Source organism: Procambarus clarkii, chromosome 64, assembly GCF_040958095.1.
Source record: "Procambarus clarkii isolate CNS0578487 chromosome 64, FALCON_Pclarkii_2.0, whole genome shotgun sequence".
Taxonomy (NCBI): Eukaryota; Metazoa; Arthropoda; class Malacostraca; order Decapoda; family Cambaridae; genus Procambarus; species Procambarus clarkii.
In genome coordinates, this window is record NC_091213.1 from 5,570,177 (window position 1) to 5,597,676 (window position 27,500).

At 47.1% G+C, this 27,500-nt stretch overlaps 2 protein-coding genes across 2 annotated transcripts in view; one reads left to right on the top strand and one right to left on the bottom strand.

The window, feature by feature from the left end:
- LOC123769051 (golgin subfamily A member 6-like protein 22) overlaps nt 1-17,239 on the bottom strand; it is a 38,617-nt gene extending 21,378 nt beyond the window's left edge. The window contains exon 1 of the mRNA XM_069309028.1: nt 17,179-17,239. Coding sequence (XP_069165129.1) covers nt 17,179-17,239 — 61 coding nt within the window. The remainder of the gene's footprint in view (nt 1-17,178) is intronic.
- LOC123768923 (uncharacterized) overlaps nt 1-27,500 on the top strand; it is a 280,886-nt gene that overhangs the window by 158,698 nt on the left and 94,688 nt on the right. The gene's annotated exons all lie outside the window — the stretch shown is intronic.

Consider the following 27,500-nt stretch of genomic DNA (forward strand, 5'->3'; position numbering starts at 1 on the left):
GGCTGACTCCATACACAGTTTCAAGTGTAGATATGACAGAGCCCGATAGGCTCAGGAATCTGTACACCTGTTGATTGACGGTTGAGAGGCGGGACCAAAGAGCCAGAGCTCAACCCCCGCAAACACAACTAGGTGAGTACAACTAGGTGGGTACACACACCCACCCACACACACACACACACACACACACACACACACACACACACACACACACACACACACACACAACTGGAAACTCAGATGAGTCACAGAGATGTTAGGAAGTTTTCTTTTAGCGTGAGAGTAGTAGAAAAATGGAATGCACTTGGGGAACAGGTTGTGGAAGCAAATACTATTCATACTTTTAAAACTAGGTATGATAGGGAAATGGGACAGGAGTCATTGCTGTAAACAACCGATAGCTAGAAAGGCGGGATCCAAGAGTCAGTGCTCGATCCTGCAAGCACATATAGGTGAGTACATATAGGTGAGTACACACACACACACCCACACAAACACCCACACAAACACACACACACACACACACACACACACACACACACACACACACACACACACACACACACACACACACACAAGGCTGTCTACTCTCACAACCACCTTAGCGCATGTCTCAAGTAGATGCTGTGAACCTCTGAGCTTTATCACACAAACACGGATCTCAGTCAACAGAGATTACCTTTCAGGGATGACCCCCGCGCGGGCCCCTCGCCCCTGCCTGGCCTCACTATGAGTTCTTAGCTTGAGGTAAGAACCATCTTAAGGTAGGCACCCACTCCCCATCTGATTCTTGCTTCTTGATTCTACCTGGTTCTTGAGATAAGAACCAGTATATTCATTGTACTGGTTCATGCTTCATGGTGCATTCATGAATGGACATTCTTTAGGTATATTTTTCAAGAACCCAAATGGACAGGTTATGTGGATATATGTACTGTATACACACCTGTACTCACCTAGTTGTGCTTGCGGGGGTTGAGCTCTGGCTCTTTGGTCCCGCCTCTCAACCGTCAATCAACTGTTGTACAGGTTCCTGAGCCTATTGGGCTCTATCATATGTACACTTGAACCCCCGCAAGCACAATTAGGTGAGTACACACACAGGAAGCAGCCCGTAGCAGCTGTCTAACTCCCAGGTACCTATTTACTGCGAGGTGAATAGACGCATCAGGGGGGGTGAAAAAAAAATCTGCCCATTTGTTTCCACCATCGCCGGGGATCGCTCTCCGGACGCTCGGATTACGAACCCCGAGCGCTGTCCACTGAGCCACCAGGCCCCTGTATTTATGTAGAGGCGTATCAGGCGCACTCAGGCAGGCGACGCCCGACACCTCAAAGGCTCGACCAGTCAACACCAGACAAGACGCGGTCGTGATTGCTGTTAATGATTGTTAACGATGCCAAGTGTGCCTGGTTATCTAGGGGGGGGGGCAGGGAGTGCCAGCGGCGTGTGAGGGCCTCGTGGCCTCCCCCCCCCCTCACACTCTCACCACCACACAAACAACATCCTCATTAATATGAAAGGTCAAAAAGCAAGTCGTCGTTCAACCTTGAGTCTAGAAGATGACCTTGTGAGTCTCTCTTGATCTGTTGATGTGTTGAGAGATATTTTTTAGTCTTGGAGGGGGGGGGTCAAGGGGAAGGGGGGGGGTCAAAGGGAAGGGGGGGGTCAAGGGGAAGGGGGGGTCAAAGGGAAGGGGGGTTCAAGGGGAAGGGGGGTTCAAGGGGGAGTCAAGGGGAAAGGGGGGGAACTAACAGGGGGAAAGTGCCAAGCCATTACGACTATGTAGCACTGGGAAGGGGTCAGGATAAGGATTTGGGATGGGACAGTCGGAAGGAATGGTGCCCCAAACGCTTGTGGACGGTCGGGGGATTGAACGCCGACCTGCATGAAGCGAGACGAGCCACTCTACCGTCCAGCCCAAGTGGTTGGGCACCTTTGGGAGTCAAGCGACACCTCCTGTTGACCTTGGTAGGTCAGGAAGCACTCTTTTTGATACTGGATCAGAGGATATTTTGATCTTAGTGGGTGAGGAAGCTCCTCCTCTGACTTAAGTTGGTCAGGGTCACCTGATGCCTTATATTGGCAGACTATAGTGGATAGTAAGTATATAATCGATGGCAAGGTCTCTCACAACCTAGACTAAGATTCATCAGGCAGTTACGCATCTATTCACGAACCTGTACATCTCTTCTCAATCTTTGGCGGCTTTGTTTACATTTATTACACAATTTATGAGCACATAAACTACCCAATCAAATGTTAGTATCACTTCAAACAGCCTTCTGGTGATTTGGGGCTCATAAGTTGTTTACTGATTGTAAACAGAGCCGCCAAAGATTGAGGAAAAGATATACAGGTTCATAAATACCAGCCTGACGCGTGAATCACAGCCTGGTTGATCAGGTATCCTTTGGAGGTGTTTATCAAGTTCTCTTGTGAATACCGCGAGAGGTCAGCCAGTTCTGCCTCTTATGTGTAGCGGGAGAGTGTTGGAAACTCTTGGTCCTTTGATGTTGATAAGAGTTAATTCTCCCTCAGCGTACCTGTTGCACCTCTGTTTTTCAACTGGGGTATTTTGCACTTACTGCCCCGTGTAGAGATTTTGAATGAGTCCCTCTAATCTTTTCCAAGTGTTAATTAATATGTATCTTTGTTGACCAGATCACACACTAGAAGGTGAAGGGACGACGACGTTTCGGTCCGTCCTGGACCATTCTCAAGTTGATTGTGACACTAGAAGGTGAAGGGACGACGACGTTTCGGTCCGTCCTGGACCATTCTCAAGTCGATTGTGACACTAGAAGGTGAAGGGACGACGACGTTTCGGTCCGTCCTGGACCATTCTCAAGTCGATTGTGACACTAGAAGGTGAAGGGACGACGACGTTTCGGTCCGTCCTGGACCATTCTCAAGTCGATTGTGACACTAGAAGGTGAAGGGACGACGACGTTTCGGTCCGTCCTAGACCATTCTCAAGTCGATTGTGACACTAGAAGGTGAAGGGACGACGACGTTTCGGTCCGTCCTGGACCATTCTCAAGTCGATTGTGACACTAGAAGGTGAAGGGACGACGACGTTTCGGTCCGTCCTGGACCATTCTCAAGTCGATTGTGACACTAGAAGGTGAAGGGACGACGACGTTTCGGTCCGTCCTGGACCATTCTCAAGTCGATTGTGACACTAGAAGGTGAAGGGACGACGACGTTTCGGTCCGTCCTGGACCATTCTCAAGTCGATTGTGACACTAGAAGGTGAAGGGACGACGACGTTTCGGTCCGTCCTGGACCATTCTCAAGTCGATTGTGACACTAGAAGGTGAAGGGACGACGACGTTTCGGTCCGTCCTGGACCATTCTCAAGTCGATTATCACGCAAGAGATAATATGTATGTCTTTCGTGAGTGCTCTAGAGAATACAGAGTTAAGCAGTTCCAATAATTTACTTGTTTTACTGAGTGGATTTGGGTAGTAAAAAGAGTTTTGCACACTCTATAGGTCGGCAATTTCTCCAGCTCTGAATGCAACCTGTTCTCGCACTTTTGTATAGTCAACATTGACTTATTAAATAAGTGCATATGTGACATACTAATTTATTGTGAATATTTTAGTTTACCTTGAAAAGCTTCATAGAAAACACCGACCTTACCTAACCTTCTTGGTATGTTAAGATTAGCATCTTATTACTTCGTAATTACAATTATTACTTAACCAATTATAGGTATTGGTTAAGTAATAATTGTAATTACGAAGCAATAAGATGCTTATCTTAACATACTAAGAAGGTTAGGTAAGGTCGGTGTTTTCTATGAAGCTTTTCAAAGTAAACTAAAATATTCACAATAAATTAGTATGTCACATATGCACTTATTTAATAAGTCAATATTGACTTAAAGTGCGAGAACGGGTTGCTGAATGAGGGTGTTAGTGTGCAACAATAATCCACCCTAGAGAGCACTAGTGTCATTAAATGTATCATGACTGGTCTGCCAGCTCTTCTGTATAAGGTTCTTGTTAATCATCGTTCACAGTACACAGTGACTCGGTGGTCACGGTACTGTGTACATTCGGGGGTGATTCTGGACGTCATGGGTTCGAATCCTGGTCTGCCCAAGATTACCACCAAAGTGCCGTCGGGACGGTGGTCAAATAGCCTCGGCTATCATCGTCTTTTGTACGTTCACTGATGGTCGAGTGCTTAAAGCACCATGTATACCAGTTGCATTGTGCTCCAGGCGGTCTGGGTTCGAGTCACTTCTGGGGTGTGGTGTTTTCAGTTGCAAAATATGCTTGGAGACCATTCAAGCTTGTTCACATACATATATATATATATATATATATATATATATATATATATATATATATATATATATATATATATATATATATATATATGTATGTATATATATATATAAAACTGAAAACTCACACCCCAGAAGTGACTCGAACCCATACTGCCAGAAGCAATGCAACTGATGTACAGGATCCCTTAACCACTCGACCAACACGACCGGACAAAAGAGGATGGTAGCCGAGGCTAATTCCCCATCCCCCCCGCCGGCACTCTGTTGGTAATCTGTTGGTAAACCATATACATATGTATATATATATATATATATATATATATATATATATATATATATATATATATATATATATATATATATACATATATATATATATATATATATATATATATATATATATATATATATATATATATATATATTAGTATATTTTGGTAGCAGTCTTTCCTGTAGACATATATTATTAAATATGACCGAAAAAGTAAGATTAATAATTCTAACACGAATTTTCTCAATCTTTCGTACATTACGCTTCACTGTTGGAGGTAAATCAAAAATTAATTCTCCAAAATTCATTTTTATTTCTAGTCTGACGCGACACGGGCGCGTTTCGTAAAACTTATTACATTTTCAAAGACTTTAGTTCACAAATACACAACTGAATAGAACTTACGTATCTCCGAGTTTATATCTACATTTGAGTGAGGTGGGAGGGGTGATGTGGCATTAACACAAGACAGAACAAGAGGGGATATTAATAGGGTATTAAAAGTATCAACACAAGACAGAACACAAACAATGGGTATTGAATAGAAGTGTTTGTAGAAAGCCTATTGGTCCATATTTCTTGATGCTTCTATATTGGAGCGGAGTCTTGAGGTGGGTAGAATATAGTTGTGCAATAATTGGCTGTTGATTGCTGGTGTTGACTTCTTGATGTGTAGTGCCTCGCAAACGTCAAGCCGCCTGCTATCGCTGTATCTATCGATGATTTCTGTGTTGTTTACTAGGATTTCTCTGGCGATGGTTTGGTTGTGGGAAGAGATTATATGTTCCTTAATGGAGCCCTGTTGCTTATGCATCGTTAAACGCCTAGAAAGAGATGTTGTTGTCTTGCCTATATACTGGGTTTTTTGGAGCTTACAGTCCCCAAGTGGGCATTTGAAGGCATAGACGACGTTAGTCTCTTTTAAAGCGTTCTGTTTTGTGTCTGGAGAGTTTCTCATGAGTAGGCTGGCCGTTTTTCTGGTTTTATAGTAAATCGTCAGTTGTATCCTCTGATTTTTGTCTGTAGGGATAACGTTTCTATTAACAATATCTTTCAGGACCCTTTCCTCCGTTTTATGAGCTGTGGAAAAGAAGTTCCTGTAAAATAGTCTAATAGGGGGTATAGGTGTTGTGTTAGTTGTCTCTTCAGAGGTTGCATGGCTTTTCACTTTCCTTCTAATGATGTCTTCGACGAAACCATTGGAGAAGCCGTTATTGACTAGGACCTGCCTTACCCTACAGAGTTCTTCGTCGACTTGCTTCCATTCTGAGCTGTGGCTGAGAGCACGGTCGACATATGCGTTAACAACACTCCTCTTGTACCTGTCGGGGCAGTCGCTGTTGGCATTTAGGCACATTCCTATGTTTGTTTCCTTAGTGTAGACTGCAGTGTGGAAACCTCCGCCCTTTTCCATGACTGTTACATCTAGAAAGGGCAGCTTCCCATCCTTTTCCATCTCGTAAGTGAAACGCAGCACGGAACTCTGCTCAAATGCCTCCTTCAGCTCCTGCAGATGTCTGACATTAGGTACCTGTGTAAAAATGTCGTCAACATACCTGCAGTATATGGCCGGTTTCAAGTTCATGTCGACTAAGACTTTTTGCTCGATGGTACCCATATAGAAGTTTGCAAACAGGACACCTAGGGGAGAACCCATGGCGACCCCATCTACTTGCTTATACATGTGCCCATCCGGGCTCAAGAAGGGTGCCTCTTTAGTACAAGCTTGGAGTAGTTTCCTCAGAATATTTTCTGGTATGTCAAGAGTACAGGCTGGATCACGATACACTCTGTCGGCTATCATTCCGATTGTCTCGTCCACAGGTACATTGGTGAACAGCGATTCTACGTCCAACGAGGCTCTTATCCCTGTGGCCCGTGTGCCCCGCAGTAAGTCAACAAATTCCTTTGGAGACTTCAGGCTGAAGGCGCAAGGAACATAAGGAGTCAGCATAAGGAGTCACGTTATCCCTACAGACAAAAATCAGAGGATACAACTGACGATTTACTATAAAACCAGAAAAACGGCCAGCCTACTCATGAGAAACTCTCCAGACACAAAACAGAACGCTTTAAAAGAGACTAACGTCGTCTATGCCTTCAAATGCCCACTTGGGGACTGTAAGCTCCAAAAAACCCAGTATATAGGCAAGACAACAACATCTCTTTCTAGGCGTTTAACGATGCATAAGCAACAGGGCTCCATTAAGGAACATATAATCTCTTCCCACAACCAAACCATCGCCAGAGAAATCCTAGTAAACAACACAGAAATCATCGATAGATACAGCGATAGCAGGCGGCTTGACGTTTGCGAGGCACTACACATCAAGAAGTCAACACCAGCAATCAACAGCCAATTATTGCACAACTATATTCTACCCACCTCAAGACTCCGCTCCAATATAGAAGCATCAAGAAATATGGACCAATAGGCTTTCTACAAACACTTCTATTCAATACCCATTGTTTGTGTTCTGTCTTGTGTTGATACTTTTAATACCCTATTAATATCCCCTCTTGTTCTGTCTTGTGTTAATGCCACATCACCCCTCCCACCTCACTCAAATGTAGATATAAACTCGGAGATACGTAAGTTCTATTCAGTTGTGTATTTGTGAACTAAAGTCTTTGAAAATGTAATAAGTTTTACGAAACGCGCCCGTGTCGCGTCAGACTAGAAATAAAAATGAATTTTGGAGAATTAATTTTTGATTTACCTCCAACAGTGAAGCGTAATGTACGAAAGATTGAGAAAATTCGTGTTAGAATTATTAATCTTACTTTTTCGGTCATATTTAATAATATATATATATATATATATATATATATATATATATATATATATATATATATATATATATATATATATATATATATATATATATATATAAGCCAAGCCACACATATGAAAACACAAGTTTGGGCTTTAAGCCAATGTTTACACCTTACATCCAAGCCAATTTCTACATGAATGATTAAACATGATAAGTGATAATCATTAGCTGAATGACGTCAGCCACCCCCCAGTGCCTCCCCCCCCCAGAGTGCCAGCAGCGGCTCCATAAACCGTATCCTGGCACCCTCGTCAGTGCCAGGGTGCCCTCGCCAGACTGACTCTCCCGGGGACATTATCGTGGCACTGGTCGTGTTTACAACTTGTCAATAAACCACACGTGGATTTGCTCTATTAATCTGCCACTTGTTGATGAGGGGGGGGGGGGGGTAGTAGGGGGTTGGATAGGGGGGGGTAGGGGAGCTTCAAGGGGTCGTGTGGGGGGGGGGGGAGGTCGACCATAGGGAGGTCATAGGGAAGAAGGAATGAGGGGAAAGAGAATTGATAAGGTGTAGATGACAAAGATTATCTTGAGATTATCTTGAGATGATTTCGGGGCTTTTTAGTGTCCCCGCGGCCCGGTCCTCGACCAGGCTTCCACCCCCAGGAAGCAGCCCGTGACATCTGACTAACACCCAGGTACCTATTTACTGGTAGGTAACAGGGGCATAGGGTGAAAGAAACTCTGCCCATTGTTTCTCGCCGGCGCCTGGGATCGAACCCAGGACCACAAGATCACAAGCCCAGCGTGCTGTCCGCTCGGCCGACAGGCTCCCGGCAAGGTCATATAGCCTAACTGTTCTGAGAACCTTGTAGAGCTCGGAGTACAAATGCCTGCCACCCACCATCACCAACAGTCTCGTGGAACAGGTGCAAACCCACGGTCACACTCCAGGTACCTTACCTTGAGGTGCTTCCGGGGCTTAGCGACCCCGCGGCCCGGTCGTTGACCAGGCCTCCTGGTTGCTGGACTGATCAACCAGGCTGTTGGACGCGGCTGCTCGCAGCCTGATGTATGAGTCACAGCCTGGTTGATCAGGTATTCTTTGGAGGTGTTTGTCAATTTTTCTCTTGAACACTGTGAGGGGTCGGCCAGTTATGCCCCTTATGTGTAGTGGAAGCGTGTTGAACAGTCTCGGTCCTCTGATGTTGATAGTTCTCTCTTGAACACTGTGAGGGGTCGGCCAGTTATGTCCCTTATGTGTAGTGGAAGCGTGTTGAACAGTCTCGGGCCTCTGATGTTGATAGTTCTCTCTTGAACACTGTGAGGGGTCGGCCAGTTATGTCCCTTATGTGTAGTGGAAGCGTGTTGAACAGTCTCGGGCCTCTGATGTTGATAGTTCTCTCTTGAACACTGTGAGGGGTCGGCCAGTTATGCCCCTTATGTGTAGTGGAAGCGTGTTGAACAGTCTCGGGCCTCTGATGTTGATAGTTCTCTCTTGAACACTGTGAGGGATCGGCCAGTTATGTCCCTTATGTGTAGTGGAAGCGTGTTGAACAGTCTCGGGCCTCTGATGTTGATAGTTCTCTCTTGAACACTGTGAGGGGTCGGCCAGTTATGTCCCTTATGTGTAGTGGAAGCGTGTTGAACAGTCTCGGGCCTCTGATGTTGATAGTTCTCTCTTGAACACTGTGAGGGGTCGGCCAGTTATGTCCCTTATGTGTAGTGGAAGCGTGTTGAACAGTCTCGGGCCTCTGATGTTGATAGTTCTCTCTTGAACACTGTGAGGGGTCGGCCAGTTATGTCCCTTATGTGTAGTGGAAGCGTGTTGAACAGTCTCGGGCCTCTGATGTTGATAGTTCTCTCTTGAACACTGTGAGGGATCGGCCAGTTATGCCCCTTATGTGTAGTGGAAGTGTGTTGAACAGTCTCGGGCCTCTGATGTTGATAGTTCTCTCTTGAACACTGTGAGGGGTCGGCCAGTTATGTCCCTTATGTGTAGTGGAAGCGTGTTGAACAGTCTCGGGCCTCTGATGTTGATAGTTCTCTCTTGAACACTGTGAGGGGTCGGCCAGTTATGTCCCTTATGTGTAGTGGAAGCGTGTTGAACAGTCTCGGGCCTCTGATGTTGATAGTTCTCTCTTGAACACTGTGAGGGGTCGGCCAGTTATGTCCCTTATGTGTAGTGGAAGCGTGTTGAACAGTCTCGGGCCTCTGATGTTGATAGTTCTCTCTTGAACACTGTGAGGGGTCAGCCAGTTATGTCCCTTATGTGTAGTGGAAGCGTGTTGAACAGTCTCGGACCTCTGGTGTTGATAGTTCTCTCTTGAACACTGTGAGGGGTCGGCCAGTTATGTCCCTTATGTGTAGTGGAAGCGTGTTGAACAGTCTCGGGCCTCTGATGTTGATAGTTCTCTCTTGAACACTGTGAGGGGTCGGCCAGTTATGTCCCTTATGTGTAGTGGAAGCGTGTTGAACAGTCTCGGGCCTCTGATGTTGATAGTTCTCTCTTGAACACTGTGAGGGATCGGCCAGTTATGCCCCTTATGTGTAGTGGAAGTGTGTTGAACAGTCTCGGGCCTCTGATGTTGATAGTTCTCTCTTGAACACTGTGAGGGGTCGGCCAGTTATGTCCCTTATGTGTAGTGGAAGCGTGTTGAACAGTCTCGGGCCTCTGATGTTGATAGTTCTCTCTTGAACACTGTGAGGGGTCGGCCAGTTATGGCCCTTATGTGTAGTGGAAGCGTGTTGAACAGTCTCGGGCCTCTGATGTTGATAGTTCTCTCTTGAACACTGTGAGGGGTCGGCCAGTTATGCCCCTTATGTGTAGTGGAAGCGTGTTGAACAGTCTCGGACCTCTGATGTTGATAGTTCTCTCTTGAACACTGTGAGGGGTCGGCCAGTTATGTCCCTTATGTGTAGTGGAAGCGTGTTGAACAGTCTCGGGCCTCTGATGTTGATAGTTCTCTCTTGAACACTGTGAGGGGTCGGCCAGTTATGTCCCTTATGTGTAGTGGAAGCGTGTTGAACAGTCTCGGGCCTCTGATGTTGATAGTTCTCTCTTGAACACTGTGAGGGGTCGGCCAGTTATGCCCCTTATGTGTAGTGGAAGCGTGTTGAACAGTCTCGGACCTCTGATGTTGATAGTTCTCTCTTGAACACTGTGAGGGGTCGGCCAGTTATGTCCCTTATGTGTAGTGGAAGCGTGTTGAACAGTCTCGGGCCTCTGATGTTGATAGTTCTCTCTTGAACACTGTGAGGGGTCGGCCAGTTATGCCCCTTATGTGTAGTGGAAGCGTGTTGAACAGTCTCGGGCCTCTGATGTTGATAGTTCTCTCTTGAACACTGTGAGGGGTCGGCCAGTTATGTCCCTTATGTGTAGTGGAAGCGTGTTGAACAGTCTCGGGCCTCTGATGTTGATAGTTCTCTCTTGAACACTGTGAGGGGTCGGCCAGTTATGCCCCTTATGTGTAGTGGAAGCGTGTTGAACAGTCTCGGGCCTCTGATGTTGATAGTTCTCTCTTGAACACTGTGAGGGGTCGGCCAGTTATGTCCCTTATGTGTAGTGGAAGCGTGTTGAACAGTCTCGGGCCTCTGATGTTGATAGTTCTCTCTTGAACACTGTGAGGGGTCGGCCAGTTATGCCCCTTATGTGTAGTGGAAGCGTGTTGAACAGTCTCGGGCCTCTGATGTTGATAGTTCTCTCTTGAACACTGTGAGGGGTCGGCCAGTTATGCCCCTTATGTGTAGTGGAAGCGTGTTGAACAGTCTCGGGCCTCTGATGTCGATAGTTCTCTCTTGAACACTGTGAGGGGTCGGCCAGTTATGTCCCTTATGTGTAGTGGAAGCGTGTTGAACAGTCTCGGGCCTCTGATGTTGATAGTTCTCTCTTGAACACTGTGAGGGGTCGGCCAGTTATGTCCCTTATGTGTAGTGGAAGCGTGTTGAACAGTCTCGGGCCTCTGATGTTGATAGTTCTCTCTTGAACACTGTGAGGGATCGGCCAGTTATGCCCCTTATGTGTAGTGGAAGCGTGTTGAACAGTCTCGGGCCTCTGATGTTGATAGTTCTCTCTTGAACACTGTGAGGGGTCGGCCAGTTATGTCCCTTATGTGTAGTGGAAGCGTGTTGAACAGTCTCGGGCCTCTGATGTTGATAGTTCTCTCTTGAACACTGTGAGGGATCGGCCAGTTATGCCCCTTATGTGTAGTGGAAGTGTGTTGAACAGTCTCGGGCCTCTGTTGTTGATAGTTCTCTCTTGAACACTGTGAGGGGTCGGCCAGTTATGTCCCTTATGTGTAGTGGAAGCGTGTTGAACAGTCTCGGGCCTCTGATGTTGATAGTTCTCTCTTGAACACTGTGAGGGGTCGGCCAGTTATGTCCCTTATGTGTAGTGGAAGTGTGTTGAACAGTCTCGGGCCTCTGATGTTGATAGAGTTCTCTCTCAGAGTACCTGTTGCACCTCTGCTTTTCAACGGGGGTATTCTGCACATCCTGCCATGTCTTCTGGTCTCATGTGATGTTATTTCTGTGTGCAGGTTTGGGACCAGCCCCTCTAATATTTTGTGTGTCCACTCCGTCACTATGGCGGAGTGGACACACCGCCATAGTGACAGTATTGGGCAGGGCCACTCATCCTGTGAGTAGACACACCGCCATAGTGACAGTATTGGGCAGCGCCACTCATCCTGTGAGTAGACACACCGCCATAGTGACAGTATTGGGCAGCGCCACTCATCCTGTGAGTGGACACACCGCCATAGTGACAGTATTGGGCAGGGCCACTCATCCTGTGAGTGAACACACCGCCATAGTGACAGTATTGGGCAGCGCCACTCATCCTGTGAATGGACACACCGCCATAGTGACAGTATTGGGCAGCGCCACTCATCCTGTGAGCGGACACACCGCCATAGTGACAGTATTGGGCAGCGCCACTCATCCTGTGAGCGGACACACCGCCATAGTGACAGTATTGGGCAGCGCCACTCATCCTGTGAGTGGACACGCCGCCATAGTGACAGTATTGGGCAGCGTCACTCATCCTGTGAGTGGACACACCGTCATAGTGACAGTATTGGGCAGCGCCACTCATCCTGTGAGTGAACACACCGTCATAGTGACAGTATTGGGCAGCGCCGCTCATCCTGTGAGTGGACACACCGCCATAGTGACAGTATTGGGCAGCGCCACTCATCCTGTGAGTGGACACACCGCCATAGCAGCATGTACAACACTCCCCAATAGGAAGAAAACCCGCTGGGTTGTTCATCCTCTTTAGTGCTACTCTCACAACCAGACTCCCCTTCTCCTACCATCCCAACATCACCTCTTAACCTGGCCTAACCTGGCCTAACCTAACCTAACCTAACCTAACCTAACCTAACCTAACCTAACCTAACCTAACCTGGCCTAACCTAACCTAACCTTCTTCAACTTTTCCATCCTTCAAACACTATCGTTTCATTTCCTTCCTCCACACTCTAACTATTCCCGCTTGACGCGCGCCATATTATACCTATACATCCGTGCTCTCCTCGACACTATTACACGGACCAGCAGGAGGAGACCATTAGATTTCATTAGACCATTAGACCATTAGATTTCTGATGTATCTCCCAGGGTCCAGAGGAGGATGGTGAGGTAGACAGAAATCCAACGGAGGGGTACAAGAGGCTAGTTATGTAGCGGGGAATGCAACAGAGGGGACAAGAGGCTGGTGAGGTAGTGAGGAATGCAACAGAGGGAACAAGAGGCTGGTTATGTAGAGGGGAATGCAACAGAGGGGACAAGAGGCTGGTGAGGTAGCGAGGAATGCAACAGAGGGGACAAGTGGCTGGTTATGTAGAGGGGAATGCAACAGAGGGGACAAGAGGCTGGTGAGGTAGCGAGGAATGCAACAGAGGGGACAAGAGGCTGGTTATGTAGAGGGGAATGCAACAGAGGGGACAAGAGGCTGGTGAGGTAGCGAGGAATGCAACAGAGGGGACAAGAGGCTGGTTATGTAGAGGGGAATGCAACAGAGGGGACAAGAGGCTGGTGAGGTAGCGAGGAATGCAACAGAGGGGACAAGAGGCTGGTGAGGTAGCGAGGAATGCAACAGAGGGGACAAGAGGCTGGTGAGGTAGCGAGGAATGCAACAGAGGGGACAAGAGGCTGGTTATGTAGAGGGGAATGCAACAGAGGGGACAAGAGGCTGGTTATGTAGAGGGGAATGCAACAGAGGGGACAAGAGGCTGGTGAGGTAGCGAGGAATGCAACAGAGGGGACAAGAGGCTGGTGAGGTAGCGAGGAATGCAACAGAGGGGACAAGAGGCTGGTGAGGTAGCGAGGAATGCAACAGAGGGGACAAGAGGCTGGTTATGTAGAGGGGAATGCAACAGAGGGGACAAGAGGCTGGTTATGTAGAGGGGAATGCAACAGAGGGGACAAGAGGCTAGTTACATAGAGGGGAATGCAACAGAGAGGACAAGAGCCTAGTAACATAGAGGGGAATGCAATAGAGGGGACAAGAGGCTAGTTACATAGAGGGGAATGCAACAGAGGGGAAAAGATGACACTAGAGAACGAAAAAGCGTACAGAGGGAAGATAATGCGACGCGACCAGAGAGAGAGAGAGAGAACAAGGCCAGAGTGTGACCTTGGGAACACATGGGTCATTGACTCAGGCCAGACCCATCTCCCCCTATCCCAGGGTCCCCTCGTCCTCCCCTATCCCAGGGACCCCTCGCCCTCCCCTAGTCTACGGTACACGCCCCCATCAGAGCAGCGCCATACACGCCCCCTCCCACCATCTCTGTTCCATACATACACCTGCCAACACCCTTCTTCAGTTCCTTCTATATGTCCCTTCTCACCACAAAGGCCCCCTTCCACCTCCCCCTTCCATACTCCTGCCACATGGCCCTTCCCACCTTCCCTTCCATACCCCTGCTCGTTATTTCTGGTATGGACGGTAGAGCGACGGTCTCTATAGAACGGTTGAACGCCGACCTGGTTCATGCAGGTCGTCGTTCAATCCCCGACCGTCCATAAGTGGCTGGGCACCATTCCTTCCCCCCGTCCCATCACAAATCCTTATCCTGACCCCTTCCCAGTGCTATATAGTCGTAATGGTTTGATTGGTGCTTTTCCCCTGATAATTCCCTTCCCTCTTTGGTCCCGCCTCTCAACTGTCAATCAACTGGTGTACAGATTCCTGAGCCTATTGGGCTCCATCATATCTACACTTGAAACTGTGTATGGAGTCAGCCTCCACCACATCACTGCCTAATGCATTCCATCCGTTAACTACTCTGACACTGAAAACCATTCTTTCTAACGTCTCTGTGGCCCATTTGGGTACTAAGTTTCCACCTGTGTCCCCTTGTTCGTGTCCCACCCGTGCTGAAGAGTTTGTCTTTGTCCACCCTGTCAACTCCTCTGAGAATTTTGTAGGTGGTTATCATGTCTCCCCTTACTCTTCTGTTGTCCAGTGCTGTGAGGTTCAGCTCCCTTAGCCTTTCCTCGTAGCTCATACCTCTCAGTTCTGGGACTAATCTGGTGGCATACCTCTGAATCTTCTCTAACTTTTGTCTTGTGTTTAACTAGGTATGGACGCCAGGCTGGAGCCACATACTCCAGGATTGGTCTGACATAAGTAGTATACAGGGTGCGGAACGAATCCTTACACAAGTTTCTGAAGGCAGTTCTTATGTTGGCCAGTCTAGCATATGCCGCTGATGATATCCTTTTGATGTGGGCCTCTGGGGACAAGTTCGGTGTGATATCAACCAACAGATCTTTCTCTCGATTTGACTCTTGCAGGATTTCACCTCCCAGATGGTATAGTTCAGCCTTCTGCTCCCTTCGCCTAATTTCATTACTTTACACTATCCTGAGTTGAACTTTAGTAGCCATTTTCTAGACCATTTCTCTAGCCTGTCCAGGTCCTCCTATAGTCTCTGTCTATCATCATCTGTCTTGATTCTTCTCATAATTGTTGCATCATCAGCAAACATTGAGAGGAATGAGTCTATACCCTCTGGAAGATCGTTTACATATATTAGAAACAGGATGGGTCAAAGTACAGAGCCCTGTGGGACTCCGCTGGTGACATCTCGCCAGTCTGATGTCTTCCCCTCACAGTTACTCGCTGCTTCCTGTTGCTTAGATACTCCCTTATCCACTGGAGCACCTTACCTTTCACTCCTGCCTGCTGCTCCAACTTTTGTAACAGCCTTTTGTGAGGTACTGTGTCAAAGGCTTTCTGACAGTTCAAGAAAATGCAGTCTGCCGTGTGTCTGCAGTCTGCAGAAAATGTGTGTGCGTGCGCGTCCGCGTAATTACCTACGTGTAGTTACAGGATGAGAGCTACGCTCGTGGTGTCCCGTCTTCCCAGCACTCTTTGTCGTATAACGCTTTGAAACTATTGACGGTCTTGGCCTCCACCACCTTCTCACCTAACTTGTTCCAACCGTCTACCACTCTGTTTGCGACAGAAAATTTTCTAATGTTTTTGCGGCACCTTTGTTTCCTTAGCTTGAGTCTGTGTACACTTTTTCTTAAAGCTCCGGGTCTCAAGAATTCTTCCCTATCAATTTTATCGAGTTCTGTTACTATTTTGTATGTAGTGATCATATCACCTCTTTTTCTTCTGTCTTCTAGTTTTGGCATATTTAATGCCTCTAACCTCTCCTCGTAGCTCTTGCCCTTCAGTTCTGGGAGCCACTTAGTAGCGTGTCTTTGCACCTTTTCCAGTTTGTTGATGTGCTTCTTAAGATATGGGCACCACACAACCGCTGCATATTCTAGCTTTGGCCTAACAAAAGTCATGAACAATTTCTTTAGTATATCGCCATCCATGTATTTAAAAGCAATTCTGAAGTTAGAAAGTGTGGCATAGGCTCCTCGCACAATATTCTTTATGTGGTCCTCAGGTGATAGTTTTCTATCTAGAATCACCCCTAGATCTCTTTCTTTATCAGAATTCTTTAAAGATTTCTCACATAATATATAGGTTGTGTGGGGTCTATGTTCTCCTATTCCACATTCCATAACATGGCATTTATTCACATTAAATTCCATTTGCCAAGTGGTGCTCCATATACTTATTTTGTCCAGGTCTTCTTGAAGGGCATGACAATCATCTAAGTTTCTTATCCTTCCTATTATCTTAGCATCATCAGCAAACATGTTCATATAATTCTGTATACCAACTGGTAGATCATTTATGTAGACAATGAACATCACTGGTGCAAGAACTGAACCCTGTGGTACTCCACTTGTGACATTTCTCCATTCCAATACATTGCCTCTGATTACGGCCCTCATTTTTCTATCAGGAAATTTTTCATCCATGTTAGAAGCTTACCTGTCACCCCTCCAATATTTTCCAGTTTCCAGAACAACCTCTTATGTGGAACTCTGTCGAAAGCCTTTTTTAGGTCCAGATAGATGCAGTCAACCCAACCATCTCTTTCCTGTAATATCTCTGTGGCTCGATCATAGAAACTGAATAAGTTCGATACACAGGATCTTCCAGATCGAAAGCCATATTGTCTGCCTGATATTATATCTTTTTCTCCAGGTGTTCTACCCATTTAGTTTTAATTATTTTTTCCAATATTTTGACTGTTACACTTGTCAGTGATACAGGTCTATAATTAAAGGGGTCTTCCCTGCTTCCACTTTTGTAGATTGGAACTATGTTAGCCTTTTTCCACACATCAGCTCCTGTAAACAGGGATGCCTGAAAGATCAGTTGAAGAGGAATGCTGAGCTCAGGTGCACATTCTCTCAGAACCCATGGTGAAACTCCATCTGGACCAACTGCCTTGTTCTTACTGAGCTCCTTGAGCATTTGTTCCACTTCGTCTCTGGACATCTCTATGTTGTTTTCTGGCATTCTTATTGTGTCTGGTTCCCTGAAGATTTCATTTGAAGTGTGCGTGTGTGTGTGTGTGTGTGTGTGTGTGTGTGTGTGTGTGTGTGTGTGTGTGTGTGTGTGTGTGTGTGTGTATTCACCTAGTTGTGTTTGCGGGGGTTGAGCTTTGCTCTTTCGGCCCGCCTCTCAACTGTCAATCAATTGTTTACACACACACACACTGTGCGTGCGTGCGTGTGTGTGCGAGCACCACACACACACACACAAAACAGTGTGTGGAGGCGCGTAGTAAGCCAGCCACACACACAAACATCACGGTTCAAATATTTACACGTTTTTAAGAGAGATTTGTCTCTAGGCCGTGATGGTGCGGGCTGGGAACATGAGCCAGCGACACACACACACACACACACACACACACACACACACACGCAACCCTAAATGCGTGCGTGTGCGTGTGTGTGTGTGTGTGTGTGTTGGTCAACGTCACGCAGTGAGTCAACACACTTGCTCTAGCAGCTTAATCCAATTTGATCCACCACAGCCCGGTTGGTCCGGCACTTCTTGAAGAAAACTATCCAGTATTCTCTTGAAAGATTTCCACTTTTGTTCTGGGAATCTCTCTTACACTCGCTGTAAGATGATAGACAGTAGACCACTCCGGGCTCACCATAGACCGTGCTACTTGGAATGTTTTGTTCTCATTAGCTGAATCTTCCACAACAACAAAGCTATGAGTGAAGCTAAGCTATGTACAACATTCTTCACCGTACACACACATGAAGAACGCACATATGAAGACACACACACATGAAGAACGCACATATGAAGACACACACACATGAAGAACGCACATATGAAGACACACACACATGAAGAACGCACATATGAAGAGACACACACACATGAAGAGACACACACATGAAGAAACACACACATGAAGAGACACACATGAAGAGACACACACATGAAGAACGCACACATGAAGAGACACACACACATGAAGAGACACACACATGAAGAAACACACACATGAAGAGACACACATGAAGAGACACACACATGAAGAGACACACACATGAAGACACACACACATGAAGACACACACATGAAGAGACACACATGAAGAGACACACACATGAAGACACACACACATGAAGACACACACACATGAAGACACACACATGAAGACACACACATGAAGACACACACATGAAGAGACACACACATGAAGACACACACATGAAGACACACACATGAAGACACACACATGAAGAGACACACACATGAAGACACACACACATGAAGACACACACACATGAAGACACACACACATGAAGACACACACATGAAGACACACACATGAAGACACACACATGAAGACACACACATGAAGACACACACACATGAAGACACACACATGAAGACACACACATGAAGACACACACACATGAAGACACACACACATGAAGACACACACATGAAGACACACACATGAAGACACACACATGAAGACACACACATGAAGACACACACATGAAGACACACACATGAAGACACACACATGAAGAGACACACACATGAAGACACACACACATGAAGACACACACACATGAAGACACACACATGAAGACACACACATGAAGAAACACACACATGAAGACACACACATGAAGACACACACACATGAAGACACACACACACATGAAGACACACACATGAAGAGACACACACATGAAGAAACACACACATGTAGACACACACATGAAGAGACACACACATGAAGAAACACACACATGAAGACACACACATGAAGAGACACACACATGAAGACACACACACATGAAGAGACACACATGAAGAGACACACACATGAAGACACACACACATGAAGACACACACACATGAAGACACACACATGAAGAGACACACACATGAAGAGACACACACATGAAGAAACACACACATGAAGACACACACACATGAAGACACACACACATGAAGACACACACATGAAGAGACACACACATGAAGAAACACACACATGAAGACACACACACATGAAGACACACACACATGAGGACACACACATGAAGACACACACATGAAGAAACACACACATGAAGAGACACACACATGAAGACACACATGAGGACACACACATGAAGAAACACACACATGAAGAGACACACACACATGAAGACACACACACATGAAGAAACACACACATGAAGAGACACACACATGAAGACACACACACATGAAGAAACACACACATGAAGAGACACACACATGAAGACACACACAAATGAAGAAACACACACATGAAGAGACACACACATGAAGAAACACACACATGAGGACACACACATAAAGAGACACACACATGAAGACACACACATGAAGAGACACACACATGAAGAAACACACACATGAAGAAACACACACATGAAGAAACACACACATGAGGACACACACATAAAGATACACACACATGAAGAAACACACACATGAAGAAACACACACATGAAGAGACACACACATGAAGAGACACACACATGAAGAAACACACACATGAAGAAACACACACATGAAGAGACACACACATGAAGAAACACACACATGAGGACACACACATAAAGAGACACACACATGAGGACACACACATGAAGACACACACATGAAGAAACACACACATGAAGAAACACACACATGAAGAGACACACACATGAGGACACACACATAAAGAGACACACACATGAAGAAACACACACATGAAGAGACACACACATGAAGAGACACACACATGAGGACACACACATAAAGAGACACACACATGAAGAAACACACACATGAAGAGACACACACACATGAAGAAACACACACATGAGGACACACACATAAAGAGACACACACATGAAGAAACACACACATGAAGAGACACACACATGAAGAAACACACACATGAGGACACACACATAAAGAGACACACACATGAAGACACACACATGAAGACACACACATGAAGACACACACATGAAGACACACACATGAAGACACACACATGAAGAGACACACACACATGAAGAAACACACACATGAAGAAACACACACATGAAGAACACACAAAAAGACTTTTATAAGCAAACGACCAGGTAAATACACCTGACAATGGAAGAAATGGAAGAAATAAGATAAGAAATAAGAAATAAGATAAGAAATAAGATAAGAAATAAGAAATAAGATAAGAAATTAGAAATAAGATTGGACAGCGCAGAAAGTTTAGGAACTAGTAACTTAAACCCAAAATAAGATTACAGACCAACTCAGAAAGGAAATGCAGATGCCACCACATAAGAAGGAAGAGAATAACGGAATTGCTGAAGGCGACACGACTATGTCGACAAAGACAAGATCAAAGCCATAGAGAAGGAGCACTTAAGTCGGCACTTAAGGAGCACTTAAGTCGGCACTTAAGGAGCACTTAAGTCGGCACTTAAGGAGCACTTAAGTCGGCACTTAAGGAGCACTTAAGTCGGCACTTAAGGAGCACTTAAGTCGGCACTTAAGGAGCACTTAAGTCGGCACTTAAGGAGCACTTAAGTCGGCACTTAAGGAGCACTTAAGTCGGCACTTAAGGAGCACTTAAGTCGGCACTTAAGGAGCACTTAAGTCGGACCAGACTTAAGAAAGCTGCTACCATAGATTTCTGTTCCAATACAATTGGAACAGAAAGCAATACAAGTAATAACAAGAAATACAAAATATTGTTCGCATATAAAAAATCAAAGTTAGAACTATACTTAAAAAACCCTCTGACAGTATAACTGATATTAACAGGAACTCTGCAGACCTTGCAAGATAAAGTGACAACCTGCCCAATACTCAGCCCCGGCTCCAAACTCAGGGAATTCAAGGTAGGGAACTCCTACACAAGGTAGGGAACTCCTACACAAGGTAGGGAACTCCTACACAAGGTAGGGAACTCCTACACAAGGTAGGGAACTCCTACACAAGGTAGGGAACTCCTACACAAGGTAGGGAACTCCTACACAAGGTAGAGAACTCCTACACAATGGAGAGAACTCCTACACAAGGTAGGAAACTCCTACACAAGGTAGGGAACTCCTACACAATGGAGAGAACTCCTACACAAGGTAGGAAACTCCTACACAATGGAGAGAACTCCTACACAAGGTAGGGAACTCCTACACAAGGTAGAGAACTCCTACACAATGGAGAGAACTCCTACACAAGGTAGGGAACTCCTACACAAGGTAGGGAACTCCTACACAAGGTAGGGAACTCCTACACAAGGTAGAGAACTCCTACACAATGGAGAGAACTCCTACACAAGGTAGGGAACTTCTACACAAGGTAGGAAACTCCTACACAAGGTAGGGAACTCCTACACAAGGTAGAGAACTCCTACACAATGGAGAGAACTCCTACACAAGGTAGGAAACTCCTACACAATGGAGAGAACTCCTACACAAGGTAGAGAACTCCTACACAAGGTAGGGAACTCCTACACAAGGTAGAGAACTCCTACACAAGGTAGGAAACTCCTACACAATGGAGAGAACTCCTACACAAGGTAGAGAACTCCTACACAAGGTAGGGAACTCCTACACAAGGTAGAGAACTCCTACACAAGGTAGGGAACTCCTACACAAGGTAGAGAACTCCTACACAATGGAGAGAACTCCTACACAAGGTAGAGAACTCCTACACAATGGAGAGAACTCCTACACAAGGTAGGAAACTCCTACAAAAGGTAGAGAACTACACAATGGAGAGAACTCCTACACAAGGTAGGAAACTCCTACACAATGGAGAGAACTCCTACACAAGGTAGGGAACTCCTACACAATGGAGAGAACTCCTACACAAGGTAGGGAACTCCTACACAATGGAGAGAACTCCTACACAATGGAGAGAACTCCTACACAAGGTAGGAAACTCCTACACAATGGAGAGAACTCCTACACAATGGAGAGAACTCCTACACAATGGAGAGAACTCCTACACAAGGTAGGAAACTCCTACACAATGGAGAGAACTCCTACACAAGGTAGGAAACTCCTACACAATGGAGAGAACTCCTACACAATGGAGAGAACTACACAAGGTAGGAAACTCCTACACAAGGTAGGAAACTCCTACACAAGGTAGGAAACTCATACACAAGGTAGAGAACTCCTACACAATGGAGAGAACTCCTACACAATGGAGAGAACTCCTACACAAGGTAGGGAACTCCTACACAATGGAGAGAACTCCTACACAAGGTAGGAAACTCCTACACAAGGTAGGAAACTCATACACAAGGTAGAGAACTCCTACACAATGGAGAGAACTCCTACACAATGGAGAGAACTCCTACACAAGGTAGGGAACTCCTACACAATGGAGAGAACTCCTACACAAGGTAGGAAACTCCTACACAAGGGAGGGAACAAAACCAATGATTAAGAATCACAGACCAGTGCACAAACGCTTCCCACAACAAACGCTTTTCTAAGAGACTGATGAAGCGTCAGAACAACACTTTCCTGACCAATGAGCCCCACACACACCAGGCTAACACAGAGCGGGATGGTCCTGGCATTCCCAGAAGACGCAGACTACTGTGACAAAACCATTCAGGCCTTACGGAACAGGAACAGCACCAGGAGCCTCGCTGGTCACTAAGGAACACCAGGAACAGCACCAGGAGCCTGGCTGGTCACTAAGGAACACCAGGAACAGCACCAGGAGCCTCGCTGGTCACTAAGGAACACCAGGAACAGCACCAGGAGCCTCGCTGGTCACTAAGGAACACCAGGAACAGCACCAGGAGCCTGGCTGGTCACTACGGAACACCAGGAACAGCACCAGGAGCCTGGCTGGTCACTAAGGAACACCAGGAACAGCACCAGGAGCCTGGCTGGTCACTACGGAACACCAGGAACAGCACCAGGAGCCTCGCTGGTCACTAAGGAACACCAGGAACAGCACCATGAGCCTCGCTGGTCACTAAGGAACACCAGGAACAGCACCAGGAGCCTGGCTGGTCACTAAGGAACACCAGGAACAGCACCATGAGCCTCGCTGGTCACTAAGGAACACCAGGAACAGCACCATGAGCCTCGCTGGTCACTAAGGAACATCAGGAACAGCACCATGAGCCTCGCTGGTCACTAAGGAACACCAGGAGCCTCGCTGGTCCCTAAGGAACACCAGGAGCCTCGCTGGTCACTAAGGAACATCAGGAACAGCACCATGAGCCTGGCTGGTCACTAAGGAACACCAGGAGCCTCGCTGGTCACTAAGGAACACCAGGAACAGCACCAGGAGCCTGGCTGGTCACTAAGGAACACCAGGAACACCACCAGGAGCCTCGCTGGTCACTAAGGAACACCAGGAACAGCACCAGGAGCCTCGCTGGTCACTAAGGAACACCAGGAACAGCACCAGGAGCCTCGCTGGTCACTAAGGAACACCAGGAACAGCACCAGGAGCCTCGCTGGTCACTAAGGAACACCAGGAACAGCACCAGGAGCCTCGCTGGTCACTAAGGAACACCAGGAACAGCACCAGGAGCCTCGCTGGTCACTAAGGAACACCAGGAGCCTCGCTGGTCACTAAGGAACACCAGGAACAGCACCAGGAGCCTGGCTGGTCACTAGGAACACCAGGAACAGCACCAGGAGCCTGGCTGGTCACTAAGGAACATCAGGAACAGCACCAGGAGCCTCGCTGGTCACTAAGGAACACCAGGAACAGCACCAGGAGCCTGGCTGGTCACTAAGGAACACCAGGAACAGCACCAAGAGCCTCGCTGGTCACTAAGGAACACCAGGAACAGCACCAGGAGCCTGGCTGGTCACTAAGGAACATCAGGAACAGCACCAGGAGCCTCGCTGGTCACTAAGGAACACCAGGAACAGCACCAGGAGCCTGGCTGGTCACTAAGGAACATCAGGAACAGCACCAGGAGCCTCGCTGGTCACTAAGGAACACCAGGAACAGCACCAGGAGCCTGGCTGGTCACTAAGGAACATCAGGAACAGCACCAGGAGCCTCGCTGGTCACTAAGGAACATCAGGAACAGCACCAGGAGCCTCGCTGGTCACTAAGGAACACCAGGAACAGCACCAGGAGCCTCGCTGGTCACTAAGGAACACCAGGAACAGCACCAGGAGCCTGGCTGGTCACTAAGGAACAGCACCAGGAGCCTGGCTGGTCACTAAGGAACACCAGGAACAGCACCAGGAGCCTCGCTGGTCACTAAGGAACACCAGGAACAGCACCAGGAGCCTCGCTGGTCACTAAGGAACACCAAATAGTCTGATTGGTAATTACGGAACACCAAGAAAGCAACAGGAGCCTTCCTGAGAGGCTGGACATTAAGGAACGTTTGTAAGTGATTATCACTATCTTATCTCTAGATACGTTACAGAATAAACAACACCTGTCTGTCACCGCTACCCCTCACTGTCAACACCTGTCTGTCACTGCCACCATCACTGTCAACACCTGTCTGTCACCGCCACCATCACTGTCAACACCTGTCTGTCACTGCCACCATCACTGTCAACACCTGTCTGTCACTGCCACCATCACTGTCAACACCTGTCTGTCACTGCCACCATCACTGTCAACACCTGTCTGTCACTGCCACCATCACTGTCAACACCTGTCTGTCACCGCCACCATCACTGTCAACACCTGTCTATCACCGCCACCATCACTGTCAACACCTGTCTGCCACCGCCACCATCACTGTCAACACCTGTCTATCATCGCCACCATCACTGTCAACACCTGTCTGTCACCGCCACCATCACTGTCAACACCTGTCTGTCACTGCCACCATCACTGTCAACACCTGTCTGTCACTGCCACCATCACTGTCAACACCTGTCTGTCACTGTCACCATCACTGTCAACACCTGTCTGTCACCGCCACCATCACTGTCAACACCTGTCTATCACCGCCACCATCACTGTCAACACCTGTCTGTCACTGCCACCATCACTGTCAACACCTGTCTGTCACTGCCACCATCACTGTCAACACCTGTCTGTCACTGCCACCATCACTGTCAACAACTGTCTATCAATAACTTCATTGTGATTATCACACCTATCTATCACCATCACCACTTATCTATCACAATTACAACTAATCTATCACCCTCTAGAACACAAGGACACTAGGATCTTCATGAGAGTAGGCGACATAGAGGACACGGCAAACCTCCAATAGGTACCTGGGTGTTAGTCAGCTGTCACGGGCTGCTTCCTGGGGGTGGAGGCCTGGTCGAGGACCGGGCCGCGGGGACACTAAAGCCCCGAAATCATCTCAAGATAACCTTTCTATGGGCTACAGAAAATAATATGGTGTTTAACGAGGATAAGTTCCAGCTCATGCGCTATGGAAAAAATGAAAATATAAAAACGGAAACCCACCAACCCACCAACCACCATCACCACCCACCACTACCACCACCACCACTACCACCACCATCACCACCCACCACTACCACCACCACCACTACCACCACCATCACCACCCACCAACCACCACCACCACCACTACCACCACTACCACCACTACCACCACCACTACCACCACCATCACCACCCACCAACCCACCACCACCACCACCACCACTACCACCACTACCACCACCACCACCACTACCACCACCATCACCACCCACCAACCACCACCACCACCACCACTACCACCAACCTACCACCATCACCACCCACCACCACCACCACCACTACCACAAACAGTTAAAACTGCCCAAACAGTTTAGCGTTAGAGTGCCCGCGGGGGGGAGGGGTGGTAATCTCAGCCCCTCAAGACACTGTGCTTGCTCCACTACTCTTTCTTATTCTCATATCTCCTACAGACAAGATAACAGATATGGAAGATATCATCCACAATAGCGTGGGTAATAACAGTTCATTCAGTTGGGTCATCGGAGATTCGAACTCAGGTCTCCAAAGTAGGAGACTACAGTGCTACCAGCCGCACCATGAGGTGACCACAATAGGGAAGGGTGTTACCAGTACCTAACTGCTATCTAACTGATAATTTAAATCTTTCTTGGACCACCATTGAGGTGTCTGAAGCGAAGGCCTTCCCCCCCCCCTTCACCCTGCTTCGGAGGACAGCGGTCTTCTACCGTTAAGGCCTAATTAAGTTCGATTCTGCAATGACCCAAGTGAATGAACTAAGTAGTATAGCGATGTGTTGCTGGCTCCTTTTCCTGATATCCCAGCATGATAATAACATGATGTTTAACAGTGATAAATTCCAGGTACTCAGGTACGGTAACAATGATGACCTTAAACATAATACAGGGTACAAAACACAATCAAATCTGCCCATAGTAGGAAAGCAACATGTTAAGGATTTAGGAATAATAATGTCCGACGACCTAACGTTTAGGGAGCATAACCAAGCAAATATCGCGTCAGCCAGAAAAATGATCGGATGGATTCCGAGAACTTTCAAATCCAGGGATCCCATCACAATGGTTGTACTCTTCAAGTCACTTGTGTTGTCCCGTCTTGAGTACTACTCAGTACTCACTTCCCCCTTCAGAGCAGGAGAGATTGCTGAAATAGAGGGAATACAGAGAACATATACGGCACACATAGACGCGATAAAGCACCTAAATTATTGGGATCGTCTCAAAGCTCTCCAAGATACTGGAGGGTCAGGTCCCAAATCTACACAGAAAAATAACAATGTACTGGAGTGAACGATATGGAAGAAAATGCAGAATAGAACCAGTGAAGAGCAGAGGTGCCATAGACACAATCAGAGAACACTGTATAAACATCAGAGGTCCGCGGTTGTTCAACACCCTCCCAGCGAGCATAAGAAATATTGCCGGAACAACCGTGGACATCTTCAAGAGAAAACTAGGTAGTTTCCTCTAAAGAGTGCCGGACCAACGGGGCGGTGGTGGGTATGTGGGCCTGCGGGCCGCTCCAAGCAACAGCTTGGTGGACCAAACTCTCACAAGTCAAGCCTGGCCTCGGGCCGGGCTTGGGGAGTAGGAGAACTCCCAGAACCCCATCAACAAGGTATCAACCAACAGCCTGGTGGACCAAACTCTCACAAGTCAAGCCTGGCCTTGGGCCGGGCTTGGGGAGTAGGAGAACTCCCAGAACCCCATCAACCAGGTATCAACCAACAGCCTGGTGGACCAAACTCTCACAAGTCAAGCCTGGCCTCGGGCCGGGCTTGGGGAGTAGAACAACTCCCAGAACC